This window comes from Chroicocephalus ridibundus, chromosome 3 (genome assembly GCF_963924245.1).
Source record: "Chroicocephalus ridibundus chromosome 3, bChrRid1.1, whole genome shotgun sequence".
NCBI classification, from domain to species: Eukaryota; Metazoa; Chordata; class Aves; order Charadriiformes; family Laridae; genus Chroicocephalus; species Chroicocephalus ridibundus.
In genome coordinates this window covers 128,479,679-128,496,642 of record NC_086286.1, presented here as the reverse complement: position 1 = coordinate 128,496,642, position 16,964 = coordinate 128,479,679, and the positions used below count along the sequence as shown (strand labels likewise).

At 58.7% G+C, this 16,964-nt stretch overlaps 1 protein-coding gene across 4 annotated transcripts in view; it reads right to left on the bottom strand.

The window, feature by feature from the left end:
• OTOF (otoferlin) overlaps positions 1–16,101 on the bottom strand; it is a 126,010-nt gene extending 109,909 nt beyond the window's left edge. For all 4 annotated transcript variants that reach the window (XM_063330773.1, XM_063330774.1, XM_063330775.1 and 1 more), the window contains exons 1-2: positions 15,955–16,101; positions 9,148–9,206 (exon numbers count right to left, since the gene is read on the bottom strand). In XM_063330773.1, the coding sequence (XP_063186843.1) occupies positions 9,148–9,206; positions 15,955–16,033 (138 nt within the window). In that variant the 5' untranslated portion in view covers positions 16,034–16,101. The remainder of the gene's footprint in view (positions 1–9,147; positions 9,207–15,954) is intronic.
• Between the last annotated feature and the right edge of the window lie 863 nt (positions 16,102–16,964).

The window sequence follows — 16,964 nt, the reverse complement described above, 5'->3', positions numbered from 1 at the left end:
GCCGTGGGACGAGGGGGAAGGGTTTTACACTGGAAGAGGGGAGATTGGGATGAGATATTGGGAAGAAACTCTTTGGTGTGAGGGGGGTGAGCCCCTGGCCCAGGTTGCCCAGAGAAGCTGTGGCTGCCCCATCCCTGGAGGGGTTCAAGGCCAGGTTGGCCGGGGCTTGGAGCAACCTGGGCTGGTGGGAGGTGTCCCTGCCCAGGGCAGGGGGTGGCACTGGGTGGGCTTTAAGGTCCCTTCCCACCCAAACCACTCTGTGATTCGATGATTCTGTACTTGCCCTTGGCTGAAGTCAGCGCTCCCTTCCCCACACGGAGAGGCAAAGCCATGCCACCAGCCCAGGCTACGTGCCTCCAGAAAGGAGACTGGAGTCAGGTGCCCTGTTAAAAGCACCTCACGCAGGCTCTGCCGAGGCCGGCAGCATCTCACTGCAATTCCCTGCGGATCTCACTGGCACGGAGGCAGCTGCGGGTCCCCCTGGAGCTGCGCAGCATCGGCACAGCCTCCGCTCTTGGCAGACAGGTTTTCCTCCCCTCCACACCCTCGCAGGGAGCTGCCCTTCACGTAAGCCGTGAAAGAGGACAAATGTTTTAGCGCTGAAGTTTCCTGGGTTAATGAATAACGAGCCCTGAGGGACTACTTGCTCTCATCAATTCAGAGTGCCGGGCTGAAGGGAAACCCTCTGTGGCATGGTGATGTGGGCCAGGGCGCGAACACGAACCATCCCATGGAGGCACTCAGCAGCAGTGCCTGCAGTGCCTCCCCCCTGCCTTCCCCAGCTGCCTTCCACCAAGCCAGTAAAACCCAGCAACCCGAAAGCGCTCTCCAGTTGTGGTGTGCATGGAGGTCCCCTCTCTGTCCTCTCATACAATCACAGAATCAAGAAATGATTTATGTTGGAAGGGACCTTGAAATCCATCTAGTCCAACCCCCTGCCATGGGCAGGGACATCTTCAACTCGACCAGGTTGCTCAGAGCCCCGTCCCACCTGGATCAGACCCGGCCCGTCGTGGGAGAGCCCGACCTGTACTCGCCTTCCCCCTGTACTGGGCAGGCCCCACCTCGAGGGCTGTGTCCAGGTTTGGGCCCCTCACGCCAAGAAAGACCTTGAGGGGCTGGAGCGTGTCCAGAGAAGGGCAACGGAGCTGGTGAGGGGTCTGGAGCACAAGTCTGGTGAGGAGCGGCTGAGGGAGCTGGGGGTGTTCAGCCTGGACAAGAGGGGGCTGAGGGGAGACCTTCTGGCTCTCTACAGCTCCCTGAAAGGAGGGGGTAGCCAGGGGGGGTCGGGCTCTTCTCCCAAGGAACAGGCCATGGCACAAGAGGAAACGGCCTCAAGTTGTGCCAGGGGAGGTTTAGGATGGATATTGGGAACAATTTCCTCCTGGAAAGGGTTGTGAAGCATTGGAAGAGGCTGCCCAGGGCAGTGGTGGAGTCGCCATCCCTGGAGGGATTGAAAAGCCGGGCAGACGTGGTGCTGAGGGCCATGGGGTAGTGGTGGCCTTGGCAGTGTTGGGTTGATGGTTGGACTCAATGATCTGAAAGGTCCCTTCCAACCTGGGCAATTCTATGGTTCTATGACCTTTGCAAGGGACTGCACTCAATGGCTGCCCTTTGCTGCATTTATCCATGACCATGACCATGGACGAGGGCTCCTGTGGCAGGAGGTGGCATCGGGGCTGCTGCTAAAATGTGGCTTGTGTCAGTAGAAAAGCTCACAATGGCCACTCTGCTTCAGCACGAGCGCTGGGGTTAGCTAGCAGGGGGAAAGCCACAGACTTCGCATTTATCCACTGCAATTAGGTGGGCTGATGGCCCGTGGTGTCAAGGGAGCCCAGGGAACGTCTCTGAGAACACACCCATCTGTCCCTCCTCCCCTGGCAGCAGCAGACGCTCCGCTCAACCTTTCAGCCCATTTTTACAGAGGGATGAACATCCAAGCGTTTTGCAAAACATCCCTGCAGTGCCGGGGTGGGTGCCAGCCAAGAAACACAGCAAAGTCCTGAGAGACCCTAACTCCGCCCCTAACCAAGGGGCACATTCAAGGAGATGCACGCTGCTGGCCGGGGACGGTGGCTTATCCCTGATCTGCTGCCTGGGAGGTTTTCCATCTCCTTCCAAGTCAGGCAGTTGGGGTCATTCAGGTGGCACCATCCTGGGCATTTGACCCACGTGGTTCCCCCACCCTCCTGGCTCTCCATGGCTGATCTCCTGGTGCTGGTGATCTCATATCCACCAGGAATCCCTCCAGCCGTGGCACAGTCTAAGCACCACATCACTGTTGAAGTGTAATCCACAAACCCGTTTTACTCCTTCTCAATCATCTGCCAAGAAATTGGGGGACAGACTTTTTAGCAGGGCTTGTTGTGATGGGATGAGGGGTGATGGCTTTGAGCTGAAAGAGGGGAGATTGAGGTGCGATATGGGGAAGAAATTGTTTGGTGTGAGGGGGGTGAGCCCCTGGCCCAGGTTGCCCAGAGAAGCTGTGGCTGCCCCATCCCTGGAGGGGTTCAAGGCCAGGTTGGCCGGGGCTTGGAGCAACCTGGGCTGGTGGGAGGTGTCCCTGCCCAGGGCAGGGGGTGGCACTGGGTGGCCTTTAAGGTCCCTTCCCACCCAAACCATTCCACGATTTTGCTCTTGCTTCACATTTTTGTAGGGGAAGGTCACGGGGACGTGGCTGTGGGAGAAAGCCAAGTGCGATGCACCAAAGAGAGAGGTGGGAACTGGCAACCAGTCGGCGTTTAGGGCTCAAGGGGTGCACAGAAAGGGAAGAACAAGATCCTGAGCTACCAGACACGGCTGTGTTATAGTGGGCTGGCTGGAGGAGCCCCTGCTACCCCCTCACGCTTCAGGACACGCCAGGAGAAACCCATCCCTGGGGGACAGCTATGGCAGCGCTCCCCACCAGGGCTGGTCCAGCTGTGTGCCAGATGTGGGAGAGAGAGAGTGGGAGAGAGCCCGGCACAGCTGGAGCAGCGTCTCCGAGTGCCTCTTTATTCTCCTCACTGGTTTTATTGTTAAAAGCCTTTTCAAAAGCCCCGTGCAAAGCTAAGCAGGTGATCTCTGCTGGGTCGATTCTGTCTGTTTCTATTAACGAAAGGGGAAAAAAAAGAGATCGAGGCGGAGAAACGCCTTGGCAGAATGCGGACGCCAGCCACGTCCAGTGAGATGGCCTTAAGGGAGCTGGGAAAGGGCATCTTTGCCAGCCATGTGTCCCCTCTTTAAGCCATGTCACCTCTTTTTAAGCCACGCCACCTCTTTTGAAGCCATGTCTCCTCTTTTCAAGCCATCTCCCCTTTTTAAGCCATGTCTCCCCTTTTTAAGCCATGTCTCCCCTTTTTAAGCCACGCCACCTCTTTTCAAGCCATGTCTCCCCTTTCCAAGCCACGTCACCTCTTTTTAAGCCGCGTCTCCCCTTTCCAAGCCACGTCACCTCTTTTTTAGCCATTATCACCCCCTTTCAAGCCATGTCACCTCTTTTTAAGCCACATCTCCCCTTTTTACGCCACATCACCTCTTTTTTAGCCATTATCACCCCTTTTCAAGCCACGTCACCTCTTTTTAAGCTGTGTCTCCCCTTTTTAAGCCGTGTCACCCATTTTTTAAGCCACGTCTCCCCTTTTTCTGCAGCACCTGGGGCCCGTGGCCGGATGCTCCTCCTGCCTGTCATCTCCAAGCCTGATTCAGCAGGGGAATTTCCAGATGTTCGGGTCAAGGCCGCAGCTCAGTCTCGGCTTTCTTGACAGCAGCACTTAAGCCCGTCCTTGCCCCTTTAGGAGAGACTGGATGCAGGCAAGGAGGACGTAGAGGACCCATCCACGGCTCTCCATGCCCAGCACCACCACTGGATTCCCCTTCCCTCCTGCGCTGGGTGCCTTTGGGAGAGCTGCAGGACCGGCCCCTCCAAGAAGAAACCCTTTGGGGTGCAGGCAGGACACGGTGCAGCCCTTCCTGATAATGTAAAATACAGCCGGAGCGCCGGGGCTTCCCTCTGGAATAGCCAGCAGCTCATCTTCCCCGGGGCTCAGGGGAACCACGGGCTTTGCATCATTCATTAAGCAATGAATAAAAATAATTGCAAAAAGAAAGAGAGCGAAACCAAACCAATGGAAACCACCGGGGCAGCCCAAATTCAGCCTGGTAGCGGGTCCTCGTGAATGTTAAGCGGTGGGAGGGAGGGCTGGGGCCGTCGTTAGTGCCGGCAAAAAACCCTCTGCCTTCACAGGAACCTCATGGGAATTTTCTGCAGGGAGGGAGCATCCTCCTCATCCTCACCCCATTCCATCTCCTCTCACGGAGAGACCAGCTCAGCTTCAGAAACCTTCCCCACACCGGGGATGAGACGTGCCCCCCATCCAAACCACCCCCCAGACCCAAGGTCACCATTTCACCCCATTTTGAAGGGAAAACGGGATGAAATGGGGTCATTCCTGAGGCTTCTCGTTCAGGGTTTCCCTGCAGTTTTTTCACCCGCCGTACATCCCAGCCTGCTGCTGGGAACCTCCTGCCCCACAGTCTGCCCCAAAGCTGTTGTCTGCTGTGCACAGCACCTTCTCCGAGCGATGGACCTCTCTAGTTCACCTCGTCCTGCCGGGCAGCCCACCGCTATAACAGCTAATTAGCTGCCCAAATTACCACCCAGCTGCTCAGCGCTGGTAGAAAGAGAAGTGCACCAGCATCAAGGGTGGTCCCATTCGCCTGGCAGCTAATGGCAAAAATCTGTAGAGTGGAGCAATCACCTCTCCGTGAGCGAGCTGGCACCCCCTGGTACCGCTGCGGCCGCCAGGAATCATCTGGAAGGCAGCCCGATGATTGAGTTTTGTGCTCCACAAGGGTGACAGACGACCACCACCGCCCTGCAAAAGCTCCCCGGGGGATAGCCCCGCGCGGGGGAACAGCTGGGGAATAGTTGAGTGCTGCCGTAATGCAATTATAAAATTTTATTAAATAAGATTCATCGGCCGGGCTTGTTATCAATGGCAGGACGACTTGCCTTGTGCGTACACCCAAAGGGAAAGATGTGCTTTCCCGGATAGCCTCATCAGCTAATTACTCCAGGCAGCCCAAGTCACGTTCCCCAGCTCACGGCAGGTTTCTTGTCCGTGGCCGTTGCATCAGGGAGTCCTTCAGCAGCATGAGATCACGAGAGATTGAATTTAAGGGGAAGAGGAACCAGGACCGCACCTCTGCCATCCAGTCCCTGAAGGGGGCTCCAGGAAAGCTGGGGAGGGGCTGTTTGCAAGGGCACGTAGCGATAGGACGAGGGGCGATGGTTTAAACCAGAGCAGGGCAGGTTTAGATCAGACGTTAGGAAGAAGTTCTTCACAATGAGGGTGGTGAGACACTGGCCCAGGTTGCCCAGAGAGGGGGTGGAGGCCCCATCCCTGGAGACATCCAAGGCCAGGCTGGATGAGGCTCTGAGCGACCTGATCTAGTTGAAGGTGTCCCTGCTCACTGCAGGGGGGCTGGACGAGATGGCCTTTGGAGGTCCCTTCCAACCCCACACATTCTGTGGTTCTATGATCTTTTGCTGCAGCTCATGCTCTGCCCCACACCACAAGGAAGATGCATCTACGCGAGAGCCCAGCCCGTTCCTCCCCAGGGCAGCTCTCTCCAGCCGTGCACGAGCAGGGACCAGCACTCAGCGTCCCAGCGTGTGGCAGGGCCACACCACCAGTTCCACCGCTCTTACCGGGCCCCCGGCAGTTCCCAGGGAAGGGCAAGCGGCAGCCTCCCCATTTCCACCCGTCCAGGAGGCTCATCTTCCAGATGGGGCTGAATTCCCAGCCAGCCCCCAGCAGAGCTGGAAAGGTGAACCCAGCAATTCACGCGTGCCTGCGTGTTTTCTGCATCCTTCGCTACGTGCCATCAGAACTCATCAAACTATTATGTTTTGGGCCAGTTGGGATAGTACCAGGTCACGATGCTACAGCAGGAGCTGTGGCTGACCTGGCTTTAGCACACGTTTAGGTAACTGAAAGCCTCATGGAGCAGCTACACACATCTCAGCTCGTCTGTTAAGATGCTGCAGAGACCTTGTGTGATCCCAAGGATAAAACCCCGACTGATGGTGCAATCGCTCAGGGCGAGGGGGGGATTCTGCCCCTCTGCTGCGCTCAGGGGAGACCCCCCTGCAGTGCTGCCTCCAGCGCTGGGGCCTCGGCACAGGAGAGACACGGAGCTGTTGGAGCGGGGCCAGAGGAGGCCCCGGAGATGCTGGGAGGGCTGGAGCCCCTCTGCTGGGAGGACAGGCTGAGAGAGCTGGGGGGGTTCAGCCTGGAGAAGAGAAGGCTCCGCGGAGACCTTCCAGCCCCTGCCAGTCCCTCAAGGGGCTCCAGGAAAGCTGGGGAGGGACTCTGGAGCAGGGAGGGGAGCCATGGGACGATGGATGACAGTTTTAAACTGGAAGAGGGGAGATTTAGGTGAGATCTGAGGAAGAAATTCTTTGGTGTGAGGGGGGTGAGCCCCTGGCCCAGGTTGCCCAGAGAAGCTGTGGCTGCCCCATCCCTGGAGGGGTTCAAGGCCAGGTTGGCCGGGGCTTGGAGCAACCTGGGCTGGTGGGAGGTGTCCCTGCCCAGGGCAGGGGGTGGCACTGGGTGGCCTTTAAGGTCCCTTCCAATTCTAACCATTATGTGATTCTGTGATTCTATGATTCTACTCATGTGTGGCAAGTCCCAAGCCCAGGAGCAGCCAGCAGTTGCACACCTTCATGTCATCTCTGCCAGGACTCCATCCTGACCTTCGTCCCCAGTATAAAGTGACCTCTGATTGAGGCTGGAGTTTCCTCCAGCTGGAGCCAAGTGGTTGATGAGAAAAATCATGGTATTTGCAGCGCAGGGGAGCAGGGAGCTGGGTACGGCCTATCACCCAGTGCAAGGAGATGGGAAGAGACAACAGCTTGGTCCAGGCGGGCAAGTTTGATCCAAAGCAACTTGCTTCACTCTGCTGCAATTCACCGTGTAGATACTGCCAGGCTGACTTTAACCAGGTTTATATGAGGCTCTCACAGCAGGAATTGTAATAAGCATGATGTGAGTAGAGAGACGGGGACAGCCTGAGGCTCATTCCCACAGATGCAGTAAGAAGAAATTATGATACACACTAATATACACCTGTGGCTCAAGGCTCTCTCAGACCTGCTGTCTTTTAAGCTCTATAATCCTCATCCTCCTGGTATGGATCAATGCCTGTCCTCTTCTGTACATTGCCTGGGACTGCGGGGGGTTCAGAGCAAGGCTGCGATGCTCAGAGCATGACTGAGATGCTCAGAGTGTGGCCGGGATGCTCAAGGCTTGGCTGGGATGCTCAGAGCGTGGCCGGGATGCTCAGAGCGTGGCCAGGATGCTCAAGGCTTGGCTGGGATGCTCAGAGCCTGGCCGGGATGCTCAAGGCTTGGCCGGGATGCTCAGAGCGTGGCCAGGATGCTCAAGGCTTGTCTGGGATGCTCACAGCCTGGCTGGGATGCTCAAGGCTTGGCTGGGATGCTCAAGGCTTGTCTGGGATGCTCACAGCCTGGCTGGGATGCTCACGGCGTGGCCGGGATGCTCAGAGCGTGGCCGGGATGCTCAAGGCTTGGCTGGGATGCTCAGAGCGTGGCCGGGATGCTCAGAGCGTGGCCGGGATGCTCAGAGCGTGGCCGGGATGCTCAAGGCTTGGCCGGGATGCTCAAGGCTTGGCTGGGATGCTCAAGGCTTGGCTGGGATGCTCCAAGGTCGCTGTGCAGCACCAAGCACTCAGAGCAGCCGGCGTCTGGCATCCCACCAAGCCTAAGAGAGCAAGCAGAGCCTGCGGCCTCGGCAGGGAAGGATCTCCTCGTTCAAATCACAAAGGGTTTGGAGATACAGGCAGCTGCGCCGGTGCACACCTCCGTGGTTGTTATTCAGATCAGTTATTATACTAACAAATTGCGGTGTGCAGATCTACGGAAATCTGCATCCCATTAACATCAGCAGCTTCCCCCGGCTTGGTAGGAACGCGGTTGGAGCCACGTCTCCAGCCACCTTCTCGCTGTGCCTCAGCGGCCCCGTGCAGCCCTGGGGACAGCGGTGGCACATCCCACCCTGCCCAAGCCCTGGGCTTCTCCTGCCCCTTCATCCTCTCTGGAAGTTTAGGGGAACCTGAGATTAAGCTTTTCCCCTAAAACCCGGAGCAAAGACTAACCCGTGCCAGGGACACAGAGGGGCAGGGGGAGCTGGGGACGCTTCTGGGTGCGCAAGCTGGGAACACCACGGGATTTATCCCCCTACAAAACCATCCCATGCCTGGAACCAGGATGAAACCTTATTTTTCTAAAGGTGGAAAAAGCTTTAGAAAGCGATAAACAATTTAAAGATCTTAATATTCCTCATAGCCTCTTGTATTCTCCAGCCCCTGGGAACGGGTTATCTCCTACAAGAAACACAAAGCAATCAGAGGAGACATCCATTCTCTTTTTGAAATCACATTTCCATTCTGAATGTGACTCCTCAGCAGCACCTCTATTCCCTGCTTGTGTGGGTGCCCTTATTTCAATCAGCTCAGAACATTTTTCCTGCTAACTGCTTCAGAAAAGAAAACCCAAGAAAAATTTTAACACCACACAGAACTTGGGTTTCAGTGCCTTCTGCCTGCCTTTCCAAGGCCAAAGCCGAGCGCTGGAGGCCCCACACATCACCCCATGGACATCACCCCATGGACATCACCCCATGGGCCCCCAGAGCAGATCGATCGGCCTCTGGGCCGAGGGCTGCGGACGGGCTGGGGGAGGCTGGAGGCTCAGCACCAAAACTGAGCCTCTGAGGACTTGAAACAAGGAGCTTTTCCCCCTGAAGCAAGGAAAAAGAGAGCCAAGAGCCCAGCGGGATTTGCCGAGCAGAGAAAAGCAATTTTTCCTGAAGCTTCAGTGCAAACCACATAGATTTTTTTATTATTTTTTTTTTTAATTAATCACCCCAAGGGGAAATGCTGTATGGCTGTTCCCACATGACAGGACCCCCATGTCCTCAGGCCTGGCCAGACCACGGAGGAGAGACCCATTTGGTACCTGCCAGGAGAAACCCTGGAGCAGACACGGAAGACGCCGACACCCTTCAATCGGGGAACGGGTGCGCGCATCTGGAGAGGGAGCCACAGCACAGCAAACCAGGAGGAAAACGCGTCTTCTCTTACCTCGTCAAACCTGGCCTCGTCCTCGCAGTTCTCAAGCACTCGGGTGTAGAAGGAGAGCCCTGGAGAGGGGAGAGGAAAAACAGGTTGGTTGCAGTGAGACGTCGTGAAGTCCAACAAGGTCAAGTGCAGGGTCCTACGTATGGGCTTGGGGGTGCTGGGGGGGAAAAGCTGGCCATGAGCTGGCACCGTGCGCTGGCAGCCCAGAACCCCCCCGCAGCCTGGGCTGCATCCCCAGCAGCGTGGGCAGCAGGGCGAGGGGGGGATTCTGCCCCTCTGCTGCGCTCGGGGGAGACCCCCCTGCAGTGCTGCCTCCAGCGCTGGGGCCTCGGCACAGGAGAGACACGGAGCTGTTGGAGCGGGGCCAGAGGAGGCCCCGGAGATGCTGGGAGGGCTGGAGCCCCTCTGCTGGGAGGACAGGCTGAGAGAGCTGGGGGGGTTCAGCCTGGAGAAGAGAAGGCTCCGCGGAGACCTTCCAGCCCCTGCCAGTCCCTCAAGGGGCTCCAGGAAAGCTGGGGAGGGACTCTGGAGCAGGGAGGGGAGCCGTGGGACGAGGGGGAAGGGTTTTACACTGGAAGAGGGGAGATTTGGGTGAGATATTGGGAAGAAATTCTTTGGTGTGAGGGGGGTGAGCCCCTGGCCCAGGCTGCCCAGAGAAGCTGTGGCTGCCCCATCCCTGGAGGGGTTCAAGGCCAGGTTGGCCGGGGCTTGGAGCAACCTGGGCTGGTGGGAGGTGTCCCTGCCCAGGGCAGGGGGTGACACTGGGTGGCCTTTAAGGTCCCTTCCCACCCAAACCAGTCTGTGATTCCATGATGCGGGGGGCAGCTGGGGTAGGATACACAGGTAGGGGCTGCCCAGCACTGGCAGCAGTGAGACCCCAGGGCTGAGGTCTGGAGGGGTGACCTGGATGGAGCATAGTCATAGAATCATAGAATTGCCTGGGTTGGAAGGGATCTTTCGGATCATCTAGTCCAACCCCAGTCTGTGGGCATTGCCTGGGACGGGGAACAGGCGTCTGCGAAGGTGTGAGAGCATCACAGGCACGTGTGTGTCGCGAAGGGGGTGCAGAGGGGACACAGCCCAGGCAAGCGGGTGAATCCAGCTTCAGCTCCCCCACAACGGCACTAAACACCACATTAACCAGCTTTAAGAGCTAATTAAGAAGGTTCTTCTTGAGCGCGCTTAATTGGCGTGTTCACGCCTTGTCCCGTATTGCAGAGCAGATGAAACAGAGCATGGGGATGGGGATGGCGGCGGCACCTGCAGTGGCTTTTACATTGGTTGTAGAGGGGCTCCTCAAGCTTTGGGGCATTGGGCTACAGCTCTACACCCCCCACAAGCGTGCTCTAAGCCCAGGGATGAGGTCTTGTACCAGCTTCTCCCCAAAAAAACACCCCAGCTCCTGCACAGAGCAGACGATCTGGATGTTTGAGCCCAACTGTAGGGATGCAGCCCCCTGTTCCCACCCTGATGGCAGCATCCCTCCGTCGGCACTGCCCTGGGGCAGGCACTCGGGGAGGACGAGGAGCTCGCGATGCGATGCCTGAGCAGGCAAGGAAGCCTCAAAACCCCCCGTCGGCGGGACGAGAGGAGGAGCTGCCGGGGAGGGGAATCCCAGGGAGAGCACCCAGCACGTGCATTAGTTATTGAAATAATCAGGTTTTCCCAAGGAGCGCCGGCTCCAAGGTTGCCCCGCGCTTTCAGCTGCTCTCGGTAGGATAACCTCACCCCCCCCACCACCCCCCCGAATCAGTATTTCTAGTTAATACCCACTTCATAACACTGCAGGAGGAAAACTTATAAAAATGCTAATGTTTAATCACTGAATCACACCAAGGCTTTCCCTCCCAGAAAGGAAAACTGTCTCCTGGGTAATTAAAAACTCCTCAGTGTGTGAGTCTGGTTTGGGCCCAGCATTGCGCAGACAACCTGTCGTCGGGGAACGGGGGTGGCGGGGGACCCCTTACTGCTGCGGGGTCAACACTGACTTTATTTTCCCAAAGGCTGAGATATCCTGATCCCCATCCCCAGAGCTCTTTCCTTTCTGCTTTAACTATCACACAAGGAGAGCCAAAAAAACCATTTTGCCAGGCTTTCTGCATCCGACGTGGGTAACGCAAACGCAGGAGGTGCATCCTGTGTCCCAACTCGCCCTCCCAGTTCCCTGCCATGAAACACTTCATCCACGGACGCACGAGTTTCTCGGGGATGTAGGCACAGCGCTGTATCTATCTCACGCCAGACAACTTGGGGCGAGGGTGGAGGAGAAGCATGAACCTCACTGGCTGCCCCCGGTTCCCTCCTTGCTCTCCGTGGGGTGGGATGGGAGCTGGAGTCGGATGCAGCCCAGCCCCTCCTCACCCAACACAGGGGACATGGAACGGGAATGGGTCCACTCCTCTGCTGGGATGGAGCCATCAAGAGTAGGGCCATGAAGATGCTCCAAGGGCTGGAGCCCCTCTGCTGGGAGGACAGGCTGAGAGAGCTGGGGGGGTTCAGCCTGGAGAAGAGAAGGCTCCGCGGAGACCTTCCAGCCCCTGCCAGTCCCTCAAGGGGCTCCAGGAAAGCTGGGGAGGGACTCTGGAGCAGGGAGGGGAGCCATGGGACGAGGGGGAAGGGTTTTACACTGGAAGAGGGGAGATTGGGATGAGATATTGGGAAGAAATTCTTTGGTGTGAGGGGGGTGAGCCCCTGGCCCAGGTTGCCCAGAGAAGCTGTGGCTGCCCCATCCCTGGAGGGGTTCAAGGCCAGGTTGGCCGGGGCTTGGAGCAACCTGGGCTGGTGGGAGGTGTCCCTGCCCAGGGCAGGGGGTGGCACTGCCTGGGCTTTAAGGTCCTTTCCCACCCAAACCATTGTGTGATTTGATGATTCTAGGACCCCACAGCCTTCTAGGTGATGGGACAGGCACCGGGTGCCAGAGCCACATCAGCAGCTCAGCTTTGGTATGGGCTCGAGTGGAGGCTGCAGAGCACCCTCACGTAGATACGGGACCAAACCAACGAGGAGACGTGCTCGGGCCGGGGGTGAATCAGCTGTAAGCCAACACACGTTGGAAGCAGCATCTGGGAGAAGACATTCCAAGGGGGACAATCTGCCGCCTGAAATATTTCTCCTAAGAGCACAGCTTAAGACAAACCAACGCGGTGGGACCCTCCCTGCTCCGTCCTCTCCCAACCCAGCAAGAACCACAGCCATGTTTCATTACAGCGGTATCATCATCCACCAGTGGCCGGTGGTGCTCCAGGGGGGATCCGTGAATGATCTCCCTCGTTTACACACGCTAATCCAGAGAGGAAGCCTCGCCAAGAAGCTCTTTATAACTCCATCTGTGATCAATTAGCCGACAAGCTCTCTAATTGCACCGGGGCGCAAGTCCTCTCCTTCACAAACACAATTAGGCTGGTCTAAGAGTGAAAACTCTGCTACGGGCAAGCCACGAGGCACCCCCAAAATGGGCAGCCTGAAGAAAATTCACCATTTTTCTGCTCTTCCCCTGCAGCCGGCCTGAAGAGCAAGCATTTAGCTTAGTGATACGGGTCAGCGACGGCTTTTGGCAGTGCTGGGTCAATGGTTGGACTTGATGATCTGAAAGGTCCCTTCCAACCTAGGCAAATCTATGATTCTATTTGCAGAAAATCCTAAATTCACCCCTAGTTGAGTTTCACTGCAGAGCAAAGAGGTGGAGAAGTGGAGAACCGCAATGGCAACAGATCTGGGGCTTTGGAGCCCTTTTTGGCCAGCCTGGAGCATGCGTGGGGCGGCTGCTGGGGAATGACGGGTGCCTTATGGGTCACTGAACTTCAAAACCAGCCCCAAACCCCCTGTGAACAACTGGGAGGCTCATAAAGACAAGGGATGGTGTTGGTTAAACCCTCCGACAACCTCCCCGGGCACGAGCATCCCCTGGGAGTTTGGTGAGTCAAATCCAGCGCCATGGTGGGAGACCATGACGGGAAACCATCGGAGTCCCTGATGCTCAGGGGTGGGAGTGGACGTTGGCCACCCTGCAGAGCCCACCGCTTCCAGACCAGGAGACGGATAACCTGGCACCTCTCCCTGGCTGCCCCCATGGGTCCGGAACCGGGAACTCCAGTCCGTGCCTCAGTTTCTCCTATCTGCAAAATCCAAATAGCGCAGCTACGGCTCACGGGGGCTGTCGGGAGTGTGGGGATCCCTGGGAGGAGAGGAGCAGCATTCTTCCATAGCCATCCCACACTGCTGTCAGTCTCAGGAACGCTTTTGTCACGGTTGTGATTTATTCATCTCCCACCCAAGCTGAAGTCGAGCAGCGTTTCAGAGCACTGCCCACCTGCAGGAACGCACGTGGCGGCCTGTCGCACCGGAGTCAAACTCTTTCTTTAACTCCTTTTTGCGCAATAATAGATGATTTTGGCTGAATGAGCAGACACCCACTTGGGGAGCTCTGCCCGAACCCCCAGGCTGTGCTGTCGGCGGGTGAGGAGAGGGAGGAGGAGGATGGATGGCAGGTTGTCTGGCAAAGAGCACCCGCCTCTGCAACGCTCAGTAACTCCAGGACAACCAGGGCACCGAGGAGTATCAGCACAACCCTCAACCTGCCAGTAGCTGTGAGGAGCACTGAGGGGTTCCTGGCTGGTGAAAGTCGGCACGCTCCATGCCGCAGGGGTCTAAAGTTCCACTTAGAGGCACTAGAGAAAGGCAGGAGACTCTTCCCTCTGGAGACTATGGCACCAAAACCCAACCATCCATGCCGGGATGTTCATAGAACCCTTTGGGTGGGAAGGGACCTTAAAGGCCACCCAGTGGCACCCCCTGCCCTGGGCAGGGACACCTCCCACCAGCCCAGGTTGCTCCAAGCCCCGGCCAACCTGGCCTTGAACCCTCCAGGGATGGGGCAGCCACAGCTTCTCTGGGCAACCTGGGCCAGGGGCTCACCACCCTCACACCAAAGAATTTCTTCCCAGTATCTCACCTAAATGTCCCCTCTCTCAGTGTAAAAGCTCCACGGCTGCGCAGGACGAGCAGGGGAAGAGGCAGCTATGGGCGATACCTGCTGTATTCCCAGTGTGAAACTAAACCCCCTCTTTGCGCAGAAATCCACTGCAGCAAACTACCAGGAAAAAAAAATTCGGAATCCTGACCCAGCTGTCCTCGAAGACGACACCAAACTTTTCCCTTGGGAAAGAAATGTCCATGAGGAGCCCAGCCCCTCACGGCTCAGCACCGGGGAAGGAAATGAGCAACCTGGGCTGGTGGGAGGTGTCCCTGCCCGGGGCAGGGGGTGGCACTGGGTGGCCTTTAAGGTCCTTCCCACCCAAACCATTCCGTGATTCTATGGAATGGCTGTGAAGGTTAGTGTCGCCCTCCCTGGACGGTGTGACAGTGATGGCAATCCCACACGGCGTAGGAGCCAGCTCATGCCTGGGAAGATGATGGCAGTGGGAATATGGGGAGCCTTGGAGAAATGTCCTGGTGTCCCACAAAGGGACGAGGGCCGTGGCAGGAGTGGGAGAGGGTGGGAGCGCGGCGGGCGCTGCGCTGCATCTCAAGGCGCTGCTGAGCGCGGCCGCCAGCCTCGGCGGCGCGACAGGGACCAGGCAGCAGCACCTCACGGCGGGTGCCATTCCCACCGCCCCGGGGCTCAGACCGCGGGGTCTCACGGTGGCTCTTACGCCACGATCTTGAGGCAGGGACGGATCCTGCCCGTGCCACAGGGGCTGTGCGCCGGGCTCGGGGCCAGGCACGCTGAGGATGGGAAACGGGGGTCCTGCTGGGGCTCACCGGGAAAACCCGTGGTGGCCTTTGGTCCTCCTGCAGATGCCCCCTCCCCACTGCCAGGGGAGGTGGTGGGGTGTCCCCGGGGGTGGCTTAGGGTCGGGACCGCCGCAGGCTTCAAGCCAGCCGGGGGTACGACCTGTTCCCGGAGACATTATTTAGCCTGCATTGACGCTGGGAGGCGAGGACAGGGAAATAAGGGGGTAATTAGGCTTTTTTAACGACACTGTGGTCATTAAGGCCGTGCAGGGAAGGCCACTTTGGGCAGCGCTGGCTGGGAGGTGATGGAAATACCTTCTCCCCTGCTCTTCCCGCGGCGCATTCGCACAGAGAAAGGATTTCTATCCCTGTCAAACCATCCCACACCCGCCTCTGCCACCGCTGGGCTCCCACCCGCGGGACGGCGGGTCCAGCCCCACGCAAGGACCCCACGCCGAGCCCTCCCCAAGCCCTCGGGGAGGGGGGCTCGGAAAAGGGTTGGGGGCAGCCATGGTTGTGCACCCCTGGAGAGTTTTTTGCTCCTTTTTGCAGCTTCCCTTGGAAAGCTTTGGAGCTGGGGCGGATCCGAGCAGAAAACCCAACCCTGCAGCATCCTTAGGAGAAATGCGGGCAGCCGCCGGGTCCCGGCACAAGGCAAGTTCCCCTCCTGGCCCTTCCAGTGACACTTCCTTGGTGGCACAGCGTTGCGACCAAGCCCTAGACGCTCCAGTGGGAGCCCAGCTCCCCAAAGCTGGGGAGTCCCTCTGCCGGGGGCGGGGGGGAGGTTGTCACCCTGGGACCTCACCTGGATGAGCCCCCCCCCCCCCCCACGAAGGGCTGCCCGTGGGAGGGTATTGGGGGGCTGCAGGGTCCCAGGTAGGCAGGGGGGTCCCCAGCAGAGCAGCTCTAGCGGGGGGGCTCATGCCCCAGACGGGGAGGGCAGGCTCGCCTCCCCCCTTCCCAACCCAAGCTCGGCGGGGAAACTGAGGCAGGGGGGCGGCGGGGCAGAGCCGGTGGCGGCATCCCCCCCTCCGTTCCGTCCCGTCCCCCCCCCCGCGCCGCCCCCGTCCCCGCTACCTCGGAAAGCCGCTTTGGCGATGCGGTCGGCTCTGCCGCGGAGGCCGGAGGCGGTGCGGAGCTGCAGCAGCAGGGCCATGGTGCGCGGCGGGGCGCGGAGCGGGGCGCGGGGGGGTGCGCGGTGCCGGCCGGAGGCGGGGGGATGCGCGGGGAGGGGGGGTGCGCGGTGCCGGCTGGAGGCGGGGGGATGCGGTGCGCGGAGCGGTGCGGGGCGATGCGCGGTGCGGGGCGATGCGGGGCGATGCGCGGTGCCGCGCTCCCAGCTGCGCTCCGAAGCGCGGTGCGGTGCGCGGAGCGCTGCGCCCCCCCCAACCCCGCCAAGTGTTGAATTATTCAGCAGCGGCGTGGCCGGCCCGGCCCTCCCCTCCCCTCCCATTCCTCCCGTTTCTCCCCTCCCTTCCCCTTCCCCTTCCCCGGGGAATGCAGATAGTCGAGGGGGGGCTGAAGAGGAATTCCCCCTCCCATTGCACGGGGCTGTGAGTGAGTGGGGAAACTGAGGCAGGGCTCCCCCCCCCCCCCCCCCAGCATGGCTGGGTGCTCTCAGCATCTGCAAGCTGGAGCCTCTGGGGCAAAAGCGTGTGCCCCATCTCCCCACCCCCCCCAGGCATATCATGGGGGAGAGGAAACGAGGGGTGCCCGGGAAGACCTGAGCTCACCCCCCACCACCTGGGACCACCAAGGGCCGGCCAGTGCGGGGATCCTGCCCTGTTCTCTGCGTCTCCTGGGGTCAAGTGCAAGATATGAGTGGGCTATTATCCATAGGGTTAGCAGGACCTTCAAAGCCCACCCAGTGCCACCCCCCTGCCCTGGGCAGGGACACCTCCCACCAGCCCAGGTTGTCTCGGGCAGAGTGATTAACTTCACTTGTAAGAGAGAAGTAGTGAAATATTTATGAACATAAAAGAGTCATTTAACAAAGTTAGTAGTCAATGTGACTGGGTTTTACAAGGTTGGATGGCCAGGTACCCTTGGTTATTTACTGCAGAGAGGCCGGGGGCAGACAAGCTCTC